Source organism: Fistularia commersonii, chromosome 22 (genome assembly GCF_037954325.1).
Source record: "Fistularia commersonii isolate RoL2024-O1a breed Wild chromosome 22, RoL_Fcom_v1.0, whole genome shotgun sequence".
NCBI classification, from domain to species: Eukaryota; Metazoa; Chordata; class Actinopteri; order Syngnathiformes; family Fistulariidae; genus Fistularia; species Fistularia commersonii.
In genome coordinates this window covers 14840974-14860698 of record NC_141305.1, presented here as the reverse complement: position 1 = coordinate 14860698, position 19725 = coordinate 14840974, and the positions used below count along the sequence as shown (strand labels likewise).

The 19725-nt window shown below is 38.8% G+C and overlaps 1 protein-coding gene across 3 annotated transcripts in view; it reads right to left on the bottom strand.

The window, feature by feature from the left end:
* Positions 1-1833: 1833 nt before the first annotated feature.
* The window catches only part of fam169aa (family with sequence similarity 169 member Aa), a 47850-nt gene continuing 29958 nt past the window's right edge, over positions 1834-19725 (bottom strand). For 2 of the 3 annotated variants that reach the window (XM_086170038.1, XM_086170039.1), the window contains exons 3-10: positions 19127-19312; positions 18399-18573; positions 17910-18089; positions 17664-17786; positions 15820-15953; positions 15701-15716; positions 15480-15576; positions 1834-14323 (exon numbers count right to left, since the gene is read on the bottom strand). In XM_086170038.1, the coding sequence (XP_086026164.1) occupies positions 6874-14323; positions 15480-15576; positions 15701-15716; positions 15820-15953; positions 17664-17786; positions 17910-18089; positions 18399-18573; positions 19127-19312 (8361 nt within the window). In that variant the 3' untranslated portion in view covers positions 1834-6873. Of the gene's footprint in view, positions 14324-15479; positions 15577-15599; positions 15717-15819; positions 15954-17663; positions 17787-17909; positions 18090-18398; positions 18574-19126; positions 19313-19725 lie in introns of those variants that run through there. The other variant, XM_086170041.1, reaches the window with a different exon arrangement.

Below are 19725 nucleotides of genomic sequence, written 5' to 3'. Positions count from 1 at the left end.
CGTTTGTCTTTGTCTCCAGTGTGTAAATAAAGTACTTCCTGAATGGCAACGCAGTATCACAGCCTAGCCCCTCCTTACTTTTGGATAAGTTCCAGCAGTATATGTACTTAAATGCACTCACTTAGGGAACATAATACATAGCATTTTTTATTGACGTTTTCCATGGTGAGAACGACTTCTTTTCAGTGTATTTTGGCATGGTTCAACCACCACGCCAATACGGCTGTGCTTATCATTCGTGCTTGATATGAGTTGTTGGCTGTCTCCATGTTGCTTGTCTATTGTTCTGGGTTTGTCTGTGAGCATTGTCCCCTTTTGCTGTCTCCCTTCTGGGTCTCTCGCTCTTGCCCTCTGCTGTTTTCTGCAATGAGCCCGTGAACTGGGCTGCCTGTTCTGTCTTCATTCTTTCCCAGAGCCAGTGACAGAATTCCCTCTGTGCCAAGCAAGAACTCGCAGCGGTTCGCCAGTCGAACCACTGCATTCTTTTCCATTCACCTGCACCAACCACCCTTAGACCAGAGCACTCAGTTGGAAAGAATGTGTAGCTTCTGAGGCTGCAGTGACAGCTTCAGGAGGGACAAGCAGTGGGTGACCGCGTCTTGGACCCAGGCTGGAACTGATTATCGGTTGGGTCGCCTGGGTAAGAGGGTCTGAGGCTCAAAGACCCAAAACTCCCGATAATCCTAGGTACTACCACTGATTTTCCAAGAAACTGCATCATAAAAATTATGTAAGCTATATTATTAGTTGCAACAAAGTTCATGTCGAACCTGGAAGCAGGTCATGGAATCTGCAAGAAGGATGTCTTAGGTGAGATATACTGATGCTTAAAAAGAAACACCGGGAGCAATGGAGCAGCCAAAGGCAACATGAAACTCATGGGAGGGGGGGCACTTGCTCCAATGGGCAGGTTAAGCTTGTTTCCACCCCTCCCCACAATAGAGAAATAAAAAATCACCTTTGATTTAATACTATATGTACTTATTCTAAATATTTATAATGGTTTCAAGGGCCTTCTACCCCAGGTCTTTTCATACTTTTCTTTAAATGTTTTTATAACTGCTATATTAAATGCAAGTTAACACTTTCCTAGTGTGGAGCAATACCGCCATCTGCTGCTAAAACTGTGTTATTTTATCTATTTCTCCTTCCTGATCAATTCATCCACAGGACCATGCCATTTCTGTTAACCACAAGCTGAGCACCACTTAGACCCATTCTGCTCGGATGTAACTACATTCTTTAAAACCTTCCTTGTAGGTTATTTACATGTGTATGCAGTGCTACTAGTCATAAGTTCTAAGGTGAGGGACACTTATCATTTGAGCAGGCTGGTGCATTAGAATGGGAGTAGAATTTAAAATGTTTCTTTTTGTCTGTGGTATTAATTGGTGCCTCCTTGCAGACTCCTTGCAAGGTGCCTCCTTGCATTTGTGGTATAACCTCAAGACATTGAATTTAAATGACTTATAATGATAATCCTTTAAATTTGACCAAGTGTATTGCCATCTCAAAAAATAACAAAGCATCATTGGAAACCGGGGACTCTTTTGAAGCAAATGACCTAAACAGATGTAAAAATGCTTGAGAGGCTTTGCTCTAAAATAAAAATTAAGAGATTTTCAAATTAAATAACATCATCACTTCCATCTGGAAAATGATTTGATTTCATCCATTATTGGAGAAAGAAAAGAACTTTGGCTGTGAGCTTATCCATTTTCCCAAGTGCTATTCTTCCACTGCTGCACAGACAGGGTCTACAGTTAAACTCAGTTGTTCTCAACCCACCACAACATCCCAAAACACCCCAAACACACTTCAAGAGCAGTATGCTTTCATTGAAGAAAACTTTATTTACTACAAAACATAGTAATGGAAAACTACTAAGAAAGTTAAAAGTCACTGAAACAGCAGTTGATTTACTACACTGAAAGGTGAGATCAGTAGATTGGAAAAAGACCGATCATATTTGGACTTATTAAACCCCCCAAAAATATTCAGAACACCAGTTGTTTGCAGTGAATGGTTATCACGTTTCTTAGCAAAGACTAGGCCCATTGGAAAAATGACTGAATCACTAAATTCACCTTTAACTAATAGCTGATTGTAACACAAAACAATGAAATGTCTACCTCACAGAAAGAGAAAAAGTAGAATTTTAGAAGAAAACAAATAAAGACACAATGCAAAATACATCACATTGTTAATAGACAAAGTAACACAGGTTGAGGACAATGACTGGATGTTTTGGACAAAGGATAAAGGGAATCCATGGGGGTATATGGGTGACATTATGTGATCAGAATACTGAGTTAAAATCTTGAGTTGTAAAATGTGTATTAAAAAATAGTATCTTAAATCCCAAAATTAAAAGGAGTTCTGCTCAAACCACAAAGAGAGAAATAATATTGGTAAATTGTGAATAATTTCATCCACAATGAAGAATGGAATAAAAACAGCATCACTGTTTCCATTTGTCAGTAAAAAAAAGTATATATATATCATGTATTTTATATGTATGATATATATATGTATATATATATATATGTATATAAAGAGATAAAAAGCATTTATATATATATGCCTTTAATCTCTTTTTTTAAGAAAAAAAGTTTTTTTAAGAGTGGTCTGTCACTGGGCTAAATGCATTAAGCTAAAAGGACTGAAAACATTATCTCTAACTTCAAAGCAAAATAGAGCATTTCTCAATGAAATAAGGAAACACTTATACTATACAAAAATAGCAATTCACTCCTAATTATATAAATATAACGCATTACTATGTGGCTTTATGACATTAATCCCAATGTGACCCCACTGATTTTAATCTTTATGACAAATAATGAAAATTATAGGGGAATGTTGATGTCTGAAATTACACTTTCACTGAAATTGTCCTGTTAGGCCAATTTTAAGAAAAAAAAAAATCAAGAAATGTAATGATTTTGTGTGTTTGTCTCAGTCATAATCACAAGTAATTATTCATACAGGACTGTTTGGGGCCCAATCAGCATGAGGGGAATACCCCCCAAACAACTGCCACCTAAAAAAAAACAAAAGATTGACTTATAAACATGTCTGTAGAGGCTCTCAGTTATTCAGGGATTGGTTAATTCTTACCAAAATGTTCCCCAAGTAGCAACTAGACTTGATTTTCTTCTTTTGAAGACATTTAATCTCCCATCTGTAAGGCCTCTTCAGTAGGACTAGACTGTGGGGAGTTTCTGATTATGATTTGTCCTCAGGTGCACCTCACAACAAAACACCCAGGCACATGATCAAAAATATGGTGTATGCTGTCACCTACACAGAGGATTGTGATGTTGTCTTACACTGGGGAGACAAAACAACTGTACACATCAGGGATCTCAGACTCATAGCCCGGGGGGCATGTACAGCCTCCGGAAAGATATTTTTTGGCCCCTACCTGAAATCAAAGCTTGGTGTTGGTGCAGCCCCTGGGCTTTTTCTCACATGCACCTGCGTGAGTTGTTGCCCTGGCCATTTTAAATTTTTAGCACACTTGTGTGCTTCCATAGCTCAGGCTCGTGACAACAACACAAATTAGCGATGTTGGTCACTTGTCACGTATTTCTGACTGTTACCGAATGAAGGGGAAATATGTCCTGTCAATCAACCCCAGTCATGTCTTTTTGAAATGTTCTTAAAGTACTTACTTAAATTTATTTTAATTTAGGTTAGCAATGATCGCAGACAATTTCAGTAGAAATTGCTGAGTATGCAAAATACCAGGGAAATGAGCAACAGGATCAGGTTGCCAATCTTAAAACATGTCCACTGAGGCAACAATTTTATTTTTAAGAAAGCAAGCAAAGACAATGATGCAGTAGTCAAAGCTAGCTACATTGTGAGTTAGATGATTGCTAAGGCAGGAAAGTCATTCGAAGACAGCGACTTCATCAAACAGTGTATGTTACAGGCTGCAAGTATTGTCTGTAGGGAAAAGAAGGGTCAGTTTAGCAACATCAGCCTTTCAGTCAACACAGTGGCAGAGTGCATTTCTGACATTTCAGGTTATTGTCAAGTCACGTTACATACTCTGTTGCTCTTGATGAGAGCACCGATTAAACTGACACTGCGCAGCACACAAATATGTCCGTGGTGTTGATTGAAATTTTGCTGTGACAGAGGAGTTGCTCACAATGATTCCAATGCATGGCCGACCACTGGTCAGGAGATATTCAGCAAGCTGTGTGATTCACTTGTGGATGTCGGCTTACTATGGAAGAATTTTGCTGGAATAGCAACTGATGGAACGCCATCAATGACAAGGACTGTAATGTAATTTAATACAAGGCGGAGAAATTGTGGCACTTGTTCAAAGAAAACTGGGGGAGGAGGTTGTGGAAGAGGCTCTACGCTGTATTATTCATAAGCAGGTCCTATGCAGCAAACGCTGAAGTTTGACAATGTGATGTCAAATCCATCAACCATATCAGGTCCAGGGCAGCAGTTCTGTGACTTTTTGGAAGAAATACAGTCAGCTTATGCGGATGTGCTGTACTTCACCCAGGTTACGTTGACTGAGCAGGGGGAAGGTCTAAAAGAGAATTTTTGAGTTGAGAACAGAAATTAAAGCATTCATAGAGAAAGATGGGATGACAGTTCCTGTACTAAGTGATCCCAAAAGGCTTATGGACTTGGATTTTCTTGTTGACATCACAAAGGAGCAGAAGTTACAAGAACAGGGCCAGCTTGCCAGTGTTGCATAAGACAATTTCAGTGCATTCTCCACAAAGCTTGTTATGGAAAGCCCAACTTTCCCAGAGAAACCTCTGCCGTTTACCAGCAAGCAAAGCACTCATGGATTCGGGCACACCATTAAGATGTGAGAAGTATGCTGATGCCACCATAAAGCTACAGGAACAATTTCATAGGTTTACACACTTCAAGACACTAAGACATTTTTCAAATTTTTTTGCTGACCGTTTCTCCTTCTATGTGGAGATGCCCCCCTGTGCTTCAGATGTAGCAAATTGACCTGCAGTGCAATTCTGAACTCAATGCCTAGTTCAGGGGGGTTAGTGAGAAAACAGACAATCTTGGACAACCTTCCCTCACCTTCCCTGAGCTTTCCAGGATTTTCAAGCGGATCTCGTGCCTTCATCTTCAAGTGAGGAAATTCAAGTCCAGCTGCCATGATTTGATCTCGTGCCAAGATTTCAACATGAATTCACCATGACCCGAATGACTGAGAACCTCCACACAGACAAGCCTATGTTCTGAAGAGCTGTTCATGTTCTGGATGTTTTGTATTGTTATCAATAAAGATTGATGAGACTGGATTGGTTGATTTTTTTCTTTGAAGTACTCAAAACCCTTTTTTGGGGAATTCTTGATACGGCCCCATCTCACCCAAACTCTACTTCTAGCAGCCCCCAGGTAAGTTGAGTTTGGGAACTCTGGCACAAAAATATGCCAAAACACAGGAGACCCACCACTGTCAGTCCATTTTGGGGCCGCTCCTTTGAAGACAGCAATGTCTGCAGATGGTTCGAGAGACAAGTCAAAGAAGAAATCTTTGTCGAAACAGAAAAACGGTCTGAACAGACAAGGCGGCCTTAGTTACAACCTTTCGCCCACATACAATGCCATACTGGGATCCATCCCAAGAGATTAACTTACACAGATGTTGTCTGCACCCTCCAAACCACCCAGAAAGATCCACCATCGGAACATGACCCCGGTAATTATCAACTGAGCCTCAGTCCTGTGATCCAATGGGTTTTTCTCTTCTGTTTCACATTCTGTTTCACATTCTGAGAATTTGTCTACACCTTTTCAAATTTTAATCCAGGTAAATCCCCAGAGGTCTCCATTTGCATAACGAGCGATCATAACCTAGACTAGAACCCAACCCTGTTGGTCATAATCAGTAAAATTTCCCCACTGATCATTCGAACTGAAGAAACCTGAGGGATGAGAGGTGTAACGTCTTCAAGGGAAGAAATCAAATCCAGTTGCTACCATAAGACATTTCATAAGATGAGAGTGAACTCAAAAAAGCACCGATTAACAGTAGCGACTTGTTGCTTCAAGCGCATGTGTTTTTTTTTTAAACACAACTTTATACATCTGAGTCATTCAACTGGCTCTCAGGAGATGTATAGCTATGACAGGATTTCACAGCTCTGGAGGTTTTCCGTAACAATAAGGATTTCACTCACTTGTATTAACTGAAAGTACCTATAAACGGATGTTATATTGTTCACATTACCATACAATCTGCCAGGAAACTAGCTTTCATTGAATTGACTAGAAAAAAATACATTTATATAACGGCATAATCGACAATTCTCTAGTTTACAGATTAAAGAAAGATGTTAGCTATGTGTTGTAATAACTACTTCTAAGATTAAAGTAACTTGAAGTATACAAAATAAGACATTTTTCAGACATACAGTGTTGATAATTCTTGTAACACCAGGTTCCATAACCACAGAATTTAGTCTAAAAAAAGTTTCAATGGTAAAATCTTAAGGGACCTCAAAGGGAAATAACTTTACCTCTGAGACCATGGGTTGATCTTTTTATGTGATGGTACTGATCTTTAAAACCATCAGGTCAACATAGACTGTTAGAAGGGAACCAGCCAAGACAGTAAAAAAAGGTGCAAGATACCATTTTTGTTCATTTAAATCAATGTTTCATTTAAATAAAACATTTACATATGATTTATTGTTGATCATGGTTTCATTTTGTCTGAGACAACATTGAAACTGTCACCCATGATGAGGAGTACATATAAAAAACGGAAGAGAATACATAAGCTTTGCACAACAAATGGAAATCATATTAGGATTCTCAAACTTTTGTGACTATAGACCAATCATGTGTTTTGGTGTCCAGAACTCACTTGTGACGCTTCAATCTGTGTGATGGAGTAACCTCAATCGTTTTTCTTTTGCTTGGGCTTCTCCTCTGAGCTGAGTCTTCAGATGATGACTCTACAGCACTTCTAACTTGAGCAATGCTGTGTCTGGATTTGGAGCAAGAACTGATTATTATCAAAGGAACACTTCTCCCTCTTAGAATCCTGTTTCCAATCACCGCTGGTTCCTTCTTATCCTCTGATATATAGTCATCTTCTTCACCAGGGCATAGTTTTGAATTCAAAGTGTCACTTGTTTCACTGGTAATAAGTATATCTTTGATATTTTCATCCATTTTGTCCAATTTAGTTTCACGTGGTTCCATTCCAATCTCCTGGTCATCAGATGTGATGTCCATCTCACTTTCCTTGTAATTGACCCTTGGTCTTTTCCTTGTTGATCTTCTTTTCTGAGATTCAGTTTCTGCTGCTGCTTTGGCTTGGTCTACAACACATTGTGGTCTATATCTATGACTTCTCCTTAAAATTTTACCTTCATCATGTTTTGATGACTCATTCTCATCCTCCTCGCTTTCTTTCCTCATATGTTCTTCAACACTGTCTACAGAATTGGCTTTTTCTTCAACATGATCCTCTGCAGTACCTGTTAGTTGCTGCACATACTCAACAAATGATGTTTCCTGCATTCCCCGTTGACCGTCAGCATTTAACACCTCTGTCTTTGGAGTTGAATCATTGCAACACGGAATAGATTGATGTGCTTCTTCTTTGGGGTATTGAAAGTCTGCAGGCAATAGTTTAGTTGATACAACCAGAGGTTCTCCCTCTTTACTTCCAGGGGCAAGTTCTCCTTGAGTGATTTCCCATGCAGGTGGGAACGAAGACTCCACGTTTAGTGTAGAAGTACAATTTTCTGAAACTTGAGTGTCATCTATAACAGCTTTTTCAGCAGCTTTGTCAACTGCAATCTCTTCAGTCTCTTGATGATGTTTTTCTTGCTGTTTTTTTGTGTCTTTTACTGTCTTCCCACCACTTACCAAAGCTCTTGTTTCAACCACTAAAGTGTCTTCCACATTGAAGATGCCTTTCTCTTCTGTAACACGTGATTCTTCACAGCTTTCATCCATGGAAGCTTTCTCTGATAGTATTTGTGAATCAATGGTCTTTTCCAATATCTCTTGCTGTGTCATGGATTCCTCTGCCACAGAATCTTTTCCCAGGTCAGGGGTTGAATCTCCCTGGGTCACAATTTTTATGGTTTCCTGGCATTCTTCCAGCACTTCTTCCTGATGTAATTGCATCTCTACATGTGAAGCCATATTTTCATTCTGTTCCTCTTCATCTGCGTTACATTCATTTTGTACTCTTTTGGTTTTATGCTTTGGAGAGGCAAGAATCAACTTCCGTCCTTTCATGAAATACTTTGTTTCTGTGTCAACTGTATCAACCGTTTTAGTGGCAGTTGCCATCTCTCCTCTGCTTTGTAGAACTGTTGTTTCAACAACTGGAGTTTCCTCCTCACTGCAAGCCTTTTCTTTGACTGTGCTTTGTGTTACGTCAGGGATATTATGAACAAGAGTGTTTAGATGATCACCAGTCAATTTCTCAGGATGGCCAGCTTGTTGCTCTTCCAATGTCCAAGTTTCAACTACTGGAGTTTCTTCTTCATTGGACACCTCATTTTCTTCCGTGACTGGTATCTTTACATCAAAGAGTGTCTCCATCTCCTTCTCAGTCAGTGTCTTTAGATCATGAGGCTGCTCCCCTCTCAATGCCTCAGAATCAACAACTGCAGTGTCTTCCTCACTGAGTTTTTCCTCTATAACTGGTACTAAAAAAGGAACATCTGTCTCCATCTGTGACAAAGAATGTGGTAATGTCATTGAATCAGGCACTTGCACATTTTCCAGCACCTCAGTTTCAACAACTGTTGTCTCTGCTTCACTGGAGACCTTCGCATCATCTGAAACAGTTGTGGTTTCAGAATTTTCAGTAGCAGGCATGGGCATGTCTACTAATTCAGGTGTCAATGTTTTAGAATCAGCAAGCACATCAGCTAATGTGGTTGGCTCTATGAGCAATTCCTCTTCTTTTTCCATTTCATCTTCTGGCTTAGTAGTTTCTCCACTCTTAGTTACAACTTCTTCTTCATTGTCTTCTGTTTTTTCTTCAGCTTCTATCGACACTTTCTGAGTTATGACTTCTATATCTTGAAGTGCATCAGTTCCTTCTTCTTCCTGCTCTGTTTGATCTTTGTTGCTGAGTCTTTTGGATTTAAATCTTGGTGTTGGAGTTGTTGCAACAGACCATCTCCCTCTCATTGTAGCTTTTGTGTTTGCCTTTGGTTCCATTTCTTCTTGTTTATTTTTTGTGACTTTTACTGTTTTCCTGGCCCTCCGCAGAACTCTTGTTTGTACAATTGATTGTTCTTCCTCATTTTGGACCTTTTCTTTGTCGATAGTTTGAATCACTTCCATAATAGTGTGAACAGGAAGTTTTATATACTTATTTGTCAGGATTTTCAAATCTGTAGATTGTTCATTTTCCAATGCCTCTACTTGTGTTGCAGATTCTTTTGTCACAGATTTTTCCTTTGGTATCTCAGCTTCTGGTACACTACTTTCTTCACTCTCTGTCATAGCCTCTTCCTCATTGCTTTCTTTTATCTTCCCCTGAGCTACTCCCACCTCTTCATGAGATTGTGCCTCATCTACCTCTCCCTCTGCAACAGTTTCTTCATCCTCGTCCTCTGTTTTAAGTCGCCTGCAGATTCTTTTGGATGTATGCCTTGAGCAGGTGGCAACTGATTTCCTTCCTCTTCTTATAACTATTCGTTTTGCTGTTGATTCACCTTTATCTGTGAACTTTTTGAAAGTGGAAGCTTCTTGTCCACTTTCCCGTTGCTGGCTTTTTGTGCCTTTCACTGTCTTTCCACCACATCTAAGACCTCTTGTTGCATGGACTGCAACTTCTTCCTCATATGGGACATTTGCCTCATCTGAGATAGATGTTTCTTCAGAATCATCACAAACAGAATAATCTACCTCCTTAAACGTTGGTATTAGATCAGTATGCTGTTTTCTTGTCAATGTTTCTGCTTCTGCATGGGATTTCTCTGCCACAGATTCCTCTTTCTTCTCCACAGCTTCTAACTCAATAGTTTCATCACTGCGAGTAACAACATCCTTCCAAATCTTTTTCTCTGTTTTCTCTTGTGGTTCTTGTAATTCTTCCTTAGCTTGATCTACTTGTATGTCTTCAACTCCTGGGGTTAATTTTTCCTCCTCCTCCTTCTCATCATAATCTTCTTTTTCAAACTGTTTGCAGAGTCTTTTGGATTTTTGTTCTGCAGTGGCAAGAACAGACTTCCATCTCTTCCTCTGAAGTGTTGCTTCTGTCTCAGACATGCCGGTAATCTGTTCTGCATAAAAACAAGATCCTTCTGGTTGACTATATTTTGCTTCAACTGGTGTTTCTTCCAGATTGTAAAACAATGAATTTTTGAAAACTGTTGTCTTTTCCTCTCCAAATGTCTCTGGGTGTGTCAGGGATTCCTTTGCTAAAGGATCTTCTTTTCCAATCTCAACTTCGGACCCAGCACGTTCTTCCCTCTCACTCGCATTGGAGACCTTTTCTTTGTCAGTAGTTTGTGTAACCTCCATAACTGTGTTAACAGGCTTATCTGGGTGCTCCTCTGTAAAAGTCTCTGTAGCTAACTGGTCTTTGAATGTCTGAATTGCTGCAACTGAAGTTTGTACTTCATTGAGGACATTTTCTTCTTCATTAACTGACACTACTAAAGTAACAGCACTCTCTCTCTCATTCTCTGTCAATGTCTTTGGATCAGCTGCCTGCTCCTCTTCCAATATCTCAGTTTCAACAACTGTAGTCTCTACTTCATTGGAAACCTTTGTCTCATCTGAAGCCAGAGTGGTGTCAGAAATTTCACTCGCAGTCATGTCTACCAATTCCAGTATCATTGTTTTGGAATCAGCAAGCCGTTTTGCCAATGTCTCTAGTTCTGTGAGGGATTCCTCTGACACAGGTTCTTCTTTTTCCATTACATCTTCTGGTTCAGTAGTTTCTTCAAACTCCGTCTTAGCTTCTTCCTCATTTTTTACTATTTTTTCTTCACCCTCTTCCAGTACTTCTCGAGTAAAAACTTCTTCTATCCCCTCATGTGCAGCCATTACTTCCTCCTCCTCCTCCCCTGTTTGACCTTGCTTGCAGATTCTTTGGATATTATGTCTTTGAGTTGACGTAACAGACCTTCTTCCTCTTCTCAGAACTCTTGGTTCACTTTCTGCTTGTTTCCTTTTTGTGGCTTTTGCAGCAATTCTTAGAACCCTAGTACCTACAACTTGGTTTTCTTCATCATTGGGAGACTTTTCTTTGTCAGAAATTTGTGGCACCTCTGTAGTTGTGTGAACAGGAATTTCTATGTCTGTCGGGTTCTCTGGATAAGCAGCTTGTGGATTTATCAATGTCTCAGTTTTAACCAAAACAGTTTTTAATTCGCTACAGTCTTCTAGAACTGATATGTCTAAAGTATCAGGTGTCTTTATCTCTCCCTTCTCTGTCAATGTATTTGAATCAGCATGATGTTCCTGGTGCTTTTCAACAAATACAGTATCTTCTTCATTTGGGACCTTTGGGGCATCTGACACAGTTGTGGCTTCAGAACTTTCTGTGACTGGAACATCAGCCACCTTTGGTGTCACTGGTTTTGCATCGGTAAATTGTTCCTCTACCAATAGGTCTTGCTGTGTCAGAGATGTCTCTGCCAAGGATTCCTTGTTTTCCATGTCATCTTCTGGCTCAAGAATGTCCTCTCTCTCGATTTCAGTTTGCTCCTTACTGTCCTCTATGTGTTTCTCTGCTACTTCCAGCACTTTTTGTTCTTGTGATTTATTCATGTCTTCATTGTCACCAGTATCTTTTTCTTTTTCCTCTGATTGAACTTGCTTGCAGAGTCTTTTAGATTTATGTCTGAGAGTGGTGGCTACAGATTTACTTCTTCTCCTCAAAACTCTTGTTTCAGCATTTTGTTCATTTTCTTTTTTAAATTTTGTGTCTGTTTTCCAAACACTTTGTAGAACTCCTGTTGTTTCTTCTTTATTGGACACCTTTTCTTTCTTAGTTGTTTGTTCAACTTCTTCCAAAGGGGCACTTTCAAAAACTCGAGATCCTTCTTCATTGAATATCTTTTCTTTGTCTGTAACTGGGATCTCTATCACCGCCTCAGTCGATTTATTTGTATCAACAGGCTGTCCCTTTGTAAGAACTCTTCTTTGTAGTCCTGTTGTTTCTTCCTCAGGAATTGTTGCTACTTTGCTACTTGTTGTGGACCTTGTTGTTCTCCCACAACTCCTGAGGTTCCCTTTTCCAAAACCTGATGGTTCATCATCCTCTTGAAAACTTTTGGCCTCAATTTCTATTTCTGTAAGAATGGTCTCATGTGTCTTGTCTCTTTTCATTTCTTCTTGGTAAGTATCCTCCTTCAACTCCAACCTCTCTCTGCCCTCCTGATTGGTTATCTGCTCACAAGAACCATTATTTCCTGCAACCTCTTCTTGGGGGTTCTCCATACCTATTGCTGTTACTTCACGGATGTTGTGATACATGTTTTTCAAGTCCACTAAGACTATAGTCATTCTTTTGACATCAGAAAGCGGTGGTGTCGATTCCTTAGTCTTTTGTTTGTCTTCTGTGGATGGTGCTTCTTTTTCACATGTGGTGAGTAGAAAAGAATCAGCAGGCTTCAATGGTGGTTGATCAGATTTTCCTTCTCGTAGAAGTGCATCTGCACCTGCCAGTTCCACTGAGTACTCCTTTTCCTCTATTGCTTTTTGCATAGTTCCTCCTTCTGACATAGTTTTCAATTCTGCAGAAAGTTGCCCTTTCTCCATCTCTACATCACACTGAGCGCTGTATTTATCCCCATGATTGTTTAATATCAGCTTTTTAGGCAATATTACACAGTCTCCTTTCTCTGCCACCTCATCTGCTGCTTCTTTGTTACAATATTCTTCCTTCTCTCTTCCCTCCTCATTTTCCTTTATCAGCTTTTCCAGCTTTGACATTTGTTCCTCTGGAAGTGAACTCGTGACATCCTTCTCAAGAGGTATTTCTGTTGTTATATCATAAGGGTAGGTTTTCAGGTCCCTTATGATGACAGTTGGGTTTTGAAACAACATGTTCTTTACTTGAAGCTCTGCAGATGTTGTCTCATCTTTGTTAGGCTCCTGTACCATGGCAACAGGATCTACCTTTTTTTCTTCTTCCAACAAAAGCACAGTCTGTGTCACTCCTTTTTTCTCTATCTGTAATTCATCCTCCTCCACCTGTCTCCCTTCAGCCAAAGGAAGAACTACATCTTTCCCTGTTCTTTGCTCTTCACATTCGTTTAAAGCAGTCAGTCCCTCAGCTGGTACTTCTCTTTTTGATTCAATAAACATATTGCCCTGTTCCACCAACATGCATTCCTGCAGCTGTTCAACAGATGCTGCTTTAATTGAACAATGTTTTGTTTTTAGATCAGCTCCATCTATGTACTTCTCTTGTTGCTTTTTGTGTTGTTTGCTGGGTGTATCTTTCGGAGCAACTCTACATCTGCCTCTTAAAGACACAACAGGTGGCTCTTCCTGGTCTTCATCATTTTCCAATAGCATCTGTGTTTCTGCTGCCACCACATTTCTACCTTTTACATTAAAATTATTATTCTCTTCTCCACCTAGAAGCCATTCAGCTTCTTCCACAGATGGCCTTTCATGGTTTATTGTAAGCTGTTCTGTTTTTACTTTATTTGCAGGTTTTCTGTTTGCTCTTTTCTCTGCTTGTTTAAACACAGTGACAGTGGAGTCCACTGATACTTCGGTTGTTGGCTCCACTTCCTCAAGCTCCTTCTTTTTATGACACAATTTTTGGCTATAGCGCCTACATTTGAGTAATGGGCTGTTTACAATAGTTCTCCCCCTTAAACGCCTTGCAGTATCCTGACATGAAAGTTCCTCTCCCTCATCCCCCTTTACTTTGTGGTGCCGCTGAGATCTCCGCCTGAGGATTTTACTGGGTGTCAGCTCTTGCTTTTTGGGTCTGTCTTTTGACTCATTATCAGAGACCTCAATTTTAGGTGCCACGTTACTTTTGTTCAGAACCTTGGCTTCATTGACAAAATCTAAAACATGTTCAGAGACAACAGGTACATCATTTTCGTCTCCTTGAGGCCCTTTCTCTGTTTCATTAATTACTGCTACATTCTCAACTTTTCTATTTAATTCACAGGTTGTAATGTTGAGATCCTCTGAAGTTTCCTTTGTTTCTCTTGACTCTTCAACAGTAGGTGCTACATTCTCAGTTTCCAGAAACTCTTTCATCACGTTTCTTAGTTCAGAAACATGATACATTTCATATTTCATCTGTTGTTGAGATTTGGGGTTGTCTTGGGATTCTGCTTCAATATCCTCGATTCTATCAAATGCAAGAGCCTCAGTTTTAATGTCAGAGGTCATTCTTTCAAAAGATTTGACTAGAAAATAAATGACTAAATTTCTGCCACAATATTGAGAATGCCCTTGAATTAATCCTAAATTTTTATCAAAGCCCAACTATTCTTGATATTTGCAGTTTTTTTCTACTGAATTGTTTCACCTGAGTCATGTTTATTTAAAAGCAGTATCAAATATGTATTACATAAAACAAATATTAATAATTATCATATCTAGTGTAATTATGAATAATATAAACACTTGACCTAACTGTAGAAAAATCAAAACAAAGAATTGTAGTATGTCCCTCAAAAATCAAACAATTCTGAGCTCCGATTTAAATGATACGTTGTCTAAAAAAAGTGAAATTGACTGGTTGAAAGTTGTAATAGTCATTAAGCCATGTTAAATTCTATTCATTTATGTTAACAACATTAGTAATTTCACTGCCAGTGGTTTGAATAAACATGTCAGTCTTTCGTTTTCACTGCCTGTTTGGCCAAAGCAGAAATAAGAAGAAATAACTTTCCAGGATAACATCAGCTTTTCCAGGACATTTGATGCCCCTCTAGCCCCCCAAGCCTCCTGCCTTATTTTCCATGCATTTTCCAGGGCTGGAAAATTGGTCAATCATTTTCCATTACTTCCATGATGGAAAAGGACTTTGAGATTGCAACAGCACTATTTAAAAACATATATAGTGGCTTAAGGGCAAGTAAAAAATGCTTTTGTTAGTTAATATGAAATCTTTACTAAACTTCTCCTGGCAACAATGGAATCCTATTTTAAATCAAAGGAGTGTTATACCTTAATACAAAATGTGTAACAAATTGTCAAAATATTTCATCTTGTGGTATGCTTTATAGTATTCAAGACTAATTAACTATTTTATTGTCTAAGTAATCTTAATGGTTAGGGCCTTAATCTATTTGTTATACATGTATCAAACGGGAACTGATCCAGAGACTATTCGATTTTACTCTTAACAGCAAAAAGAAGATACTTTTCCTTCAAAAAGTGGTGAATATGTGAAAACATATACTTCATTACTTAATAATTATTTTTTATTCTCATCAACAAAAAGACGAAATCTCTCCTTCAAACTATGGTGAATGTTAAGAAATAATATGAGCGGTTACCTGATATCTATTTTAGACTTTTCTTCTGCAATTTCTGTAGACTTCTTTTGTTTTGAACCACTACTCCTTGTCCAAGCTGCAACAGGTACATCAGCCTCTGATAATTGTGAGAATGTGCACTATTACAATGGAACAATTTCAAACACAGTAACATGTAATGTACAGAAAGGAGGACTACAAAAGTTGAGAAGAAAATTGGATGGAGGGGCTAAAATACAAACCTGCAGTCACCTCTTCCTACAAAGCAACATAAATATGTATTAGATAATGCTACTTGGCAAAATAATTCCTACTATGTAGAACATGGACACCTCAAATTAATATACTCAAAGCACTGTACCAAAATCTCAACTGTGCACTCCATCGATTCAGCTTCTGTTATCTGAGTGGTAACTGTCTCCATGACGAGATTTGTTTCTGTCACTTCAGTGTTTCCATGTGCTTGCTCCACAAATGAGAGAATCTTGGAAAGAGCTGAGAAACAGACATGTCAATAGAGCATTTCAATTGTTACACAGGACATTAAGAAAGCCTAAAACACTTTTTAACATTTACTTTATTCATTTCTCAATACTTTTGTTACAGATGCTTTGCCATTGGCATTAGTCTGTTTCTGGAAAAGATCTTGCAGCATGACTCAGTCCAATGTATCTTCAAATGTAAAAAAATGTAAAAAAAAATTGTTTTCAACTCTAATTTGATAGGAAGTAACAGTGCCTTTTGCTTTTGTGCTGCTCCATTTTCCAAAAGAAAATGAAGTGTGTACAGCTAAAATTATTCTTCTATGAATTTGATTGGGACACGAAAAAAGCCAGCGCTTATGCTACATTCGTAGTGTATGTGAAGGTGTCACTAGTCAACCCAGCAAATGGAATAACTTCAGATATAAAGCTCCAGCAGTAATGTTGCCATGTGAACATCTGGATTGGCAGACTTGATAACCTTGGCAACAAACTAAAACTGCCAGTCTTGTTCATTCCCAAGATATAGCCTAAGTCAGAGATAACGACAAATAACTGTTTAACTGGAACTAGACGGAAAGTGAAAGTTCTTGGTAGGTTATATTAATTATTTATACCAGTACAAGATGCAATGCTTTTCCCCTCAAAAATCTATGATCATAATCTTAAAAGATGAAGTGAGTTTGAAACAACAAGTTTGATTTGCTCACTGACTAATTGTTGATTAGATAATAGATAATTGCTTCTCAAATAATGATGCAATGGCGGGGGGGAGGAGGGGGGATGACCCCAGAAAACATGCTTATGGTGTAGTATTAGCTCTGTGGTGTAGGTTTTTTTTTTTTCCCAAGCATGCGCACAAACAAAGCACAGAGCAGGAGATATGATGTGCAGTGAATAAACCCTAAAGAGACACCATGGAAAAATATTTAAGAGGGATGATAAGAAAGGCGGTGAGAAACGGAGATAATGAGACAAACGAAAGTCACCCAAAAGCTAAGACGAGGAAATATGACGAAGAGTATGTAGTGCTTGGATTCACTGTTACTGGGAGATGAGGAAAGACCGATGTTTTTACTGTGTCTAAAAATGTTGCCAGTGGACAGCATGACGGCACATAAATTAAGGCATCAGCCTAAAGGCATTACACCCCAATTACACTGATCAGCTGATGTGTTTTTTCAGTGAAAACGTGCAGAATATCGGCAACAATCATCCCACTTTGTGAAATCCACTTCAGTAAACCAGCGAGGACTGTTATGTTAATAAATGTTAATAAAGTTGTTATTTGTTGCAAGTTGATTTATATTTCTTTCTTTTTTCTTTTCTTTAATGTTAATGATGATACAATGTTGTGCAGTTGTGTACATTGAACAATTTTAAATACAAATCATACTATTTATAGTTGCGGCGGAGAGTGGGGGGGGCCTGAAATGTTTACTTCTTCCTGGGGGGGCCGTAATAATTGAGAAGCATTGGATTAGATGAACCTTCATAAACACCTATGCGTAGGAGACAGTGGAAAGGGGAAACAATGGATTTACTAACCACATCCATCATTTCAATTATTCTGTAAAACCAAATTGTGCATAAAAAGCGCATGCAGGTAGCTCCCTTTCATTAAAAATTAGAGTGCTTAGTTGATTTAGAAGGGTATATTTAAAGTCATGTCCCATTTTTTCTGCATTACTTTTATCTGTTGGTCTATAATCTACATCCTCACCCCTCAGGTCCATGGTTTGAATCTTATTGAAGATGTTGCTCCTCTGATTGGGACACCCTTCACTCTCAACCTCCCATAGCAGGTTTGTCTTTCCTGGGTACTTGCACAGGTACTTCTCGCACACTGCAATGAGAGATTACGGATTTCTCATATCAGCAATGCTTTTTTTAAGAAAACTTAAAAACACAAAAGAGTGAAGTAACTGTTTGTTGGTTGATTTCATTAATTAATCTCAGTCATGAATACCTTTGCACATAGCTTTTGTAAGGGGGTATCTCAAACCTACACAATCCTCTTCAAATGTGAGCACAAAATCTTCTAGCATTTGGAGGCCAAAGCCTTTACATCTGTGATGTTTCCGGACAAAGATGGAATCAATCACAGGAAGCTGATAGGTTCTGGTTGAGTAGGATTCATATGATGTGCCTACAAGGGAAACAAGAGAAGCTGTTTTTTTATTTCTCTCCTATTTCTCAGATTATTTAAGCAAACCACATCCTCCATATTCTCCTTTTACTTCAGCAGCTCTTAAAATGCATTACTTCTTCAAACAGTAATTCAACAATTATCTGGGTATATTCCTATACATCTACTTGTTTTTAAATGTTTTGTCTGTTTAACAATTCACTCAGTATTTGACACTGCTACCAAAGCATTCATCAAGATTCTTTTTATATAAAACTTAAATCTAGACATTTTCACAATACCTTTTCAGGGAAATTTAGTGTAGCTTACCTGAGGGTTTGACTGAGTAGAATCCAACGGCTTCCCCATTATTCCAGAAGACTTTTGCATAATCCCTTTCCCCATGGCAGAGAAAGGGAATCTCCTCCTCCGTATCGATTTCCTTAGCTCTGTAGATCACCCGATTGAGAATGTATAATACTATCCTCTCCCCAATACTCTCCACCTGAGACACACATGCATAGAAAGTTGACATAAGCAAAGCTTGTGATTTTGTTTTTTGCTTTTTACAAATTAAAATGTAAAGTTTTGACAACTACACATTTGTAAACACTCATGTTTGAAGTAACATCTACAATCAACAAGTCATATTTTGTTTGATAAATGTACTCATCCATGGAATTATACATATGAAAGCTACTATTTCTAATTAACAATTTCCACAGAAAAAGATTGCTTTGTTCAAATTGGTCTTTACATCTGGGCTCTGTCAACAACCTGTGTCTGAACTGCTTTTATGGCAATCATAGCCCCCATTATAGACTCATTCATTCATTCATTCATTCATTCATTCATTCATTCATTCATTATCTATACTGATTATCCTACAGTCAGGGTCGCGTAAGGGCTGGTGCCCCTGGACCAAACACTGTGTTGCTGTTGAAATTGGCACTGATGAAAAATAAGACTGCACTTCATATGATGTACATACATAAACAGGATTCCCATTTGTCATGGAAAACCTGCGCTGAGATGACAAAGACAACCTCTCCTCGTACCACAATTGCTCCATCTCGAGCACGGTCCGCTGTCTTGAGAATATCATTCACTGTCCACCAGCGGTCCAGCAGGTACAGAGCCACTGCATTGAGTGGGTCAGCAGGGGAGAAGAGGGCCAGGATCCTTATTTTATCATTGGTTCCATAAAGGGGAACAAACCCCACACTGGAACTCTCTATCCTGACCTGAGAACAGACAAGATATCATAGACATCCATCCCTACTTCCTCAACATGAAGTATTTGCAATATATAGTGACATATCTCTCGGTTTATAGAGCTACAGCTAATGATTTTGTGTTTCTGTAATATTTGGCACATTTTAGAGACTTTTAAGGAAGGATATCTTCATCACATTGTAACCATGTAAATTATGTGTTATTTTGATTATGGGTTGTATGTTGGTGCTCTTTCAATTTGGTTTGCCGTGGTTGGCAGTTGCCTAAAGAGATGCATTGGGGAGAAAATAAAGGGGGTGATTGGTTCTACCGGCCCTTGTTTTGAGGAGACTGGTTTAAAAGGCGCACGGGTGAGAGGGCAGGGAGGTTCCGGTTGGCGCAGGTTGAACCTGACTGTACCGTAAGTATGAAGTAAAGTCTC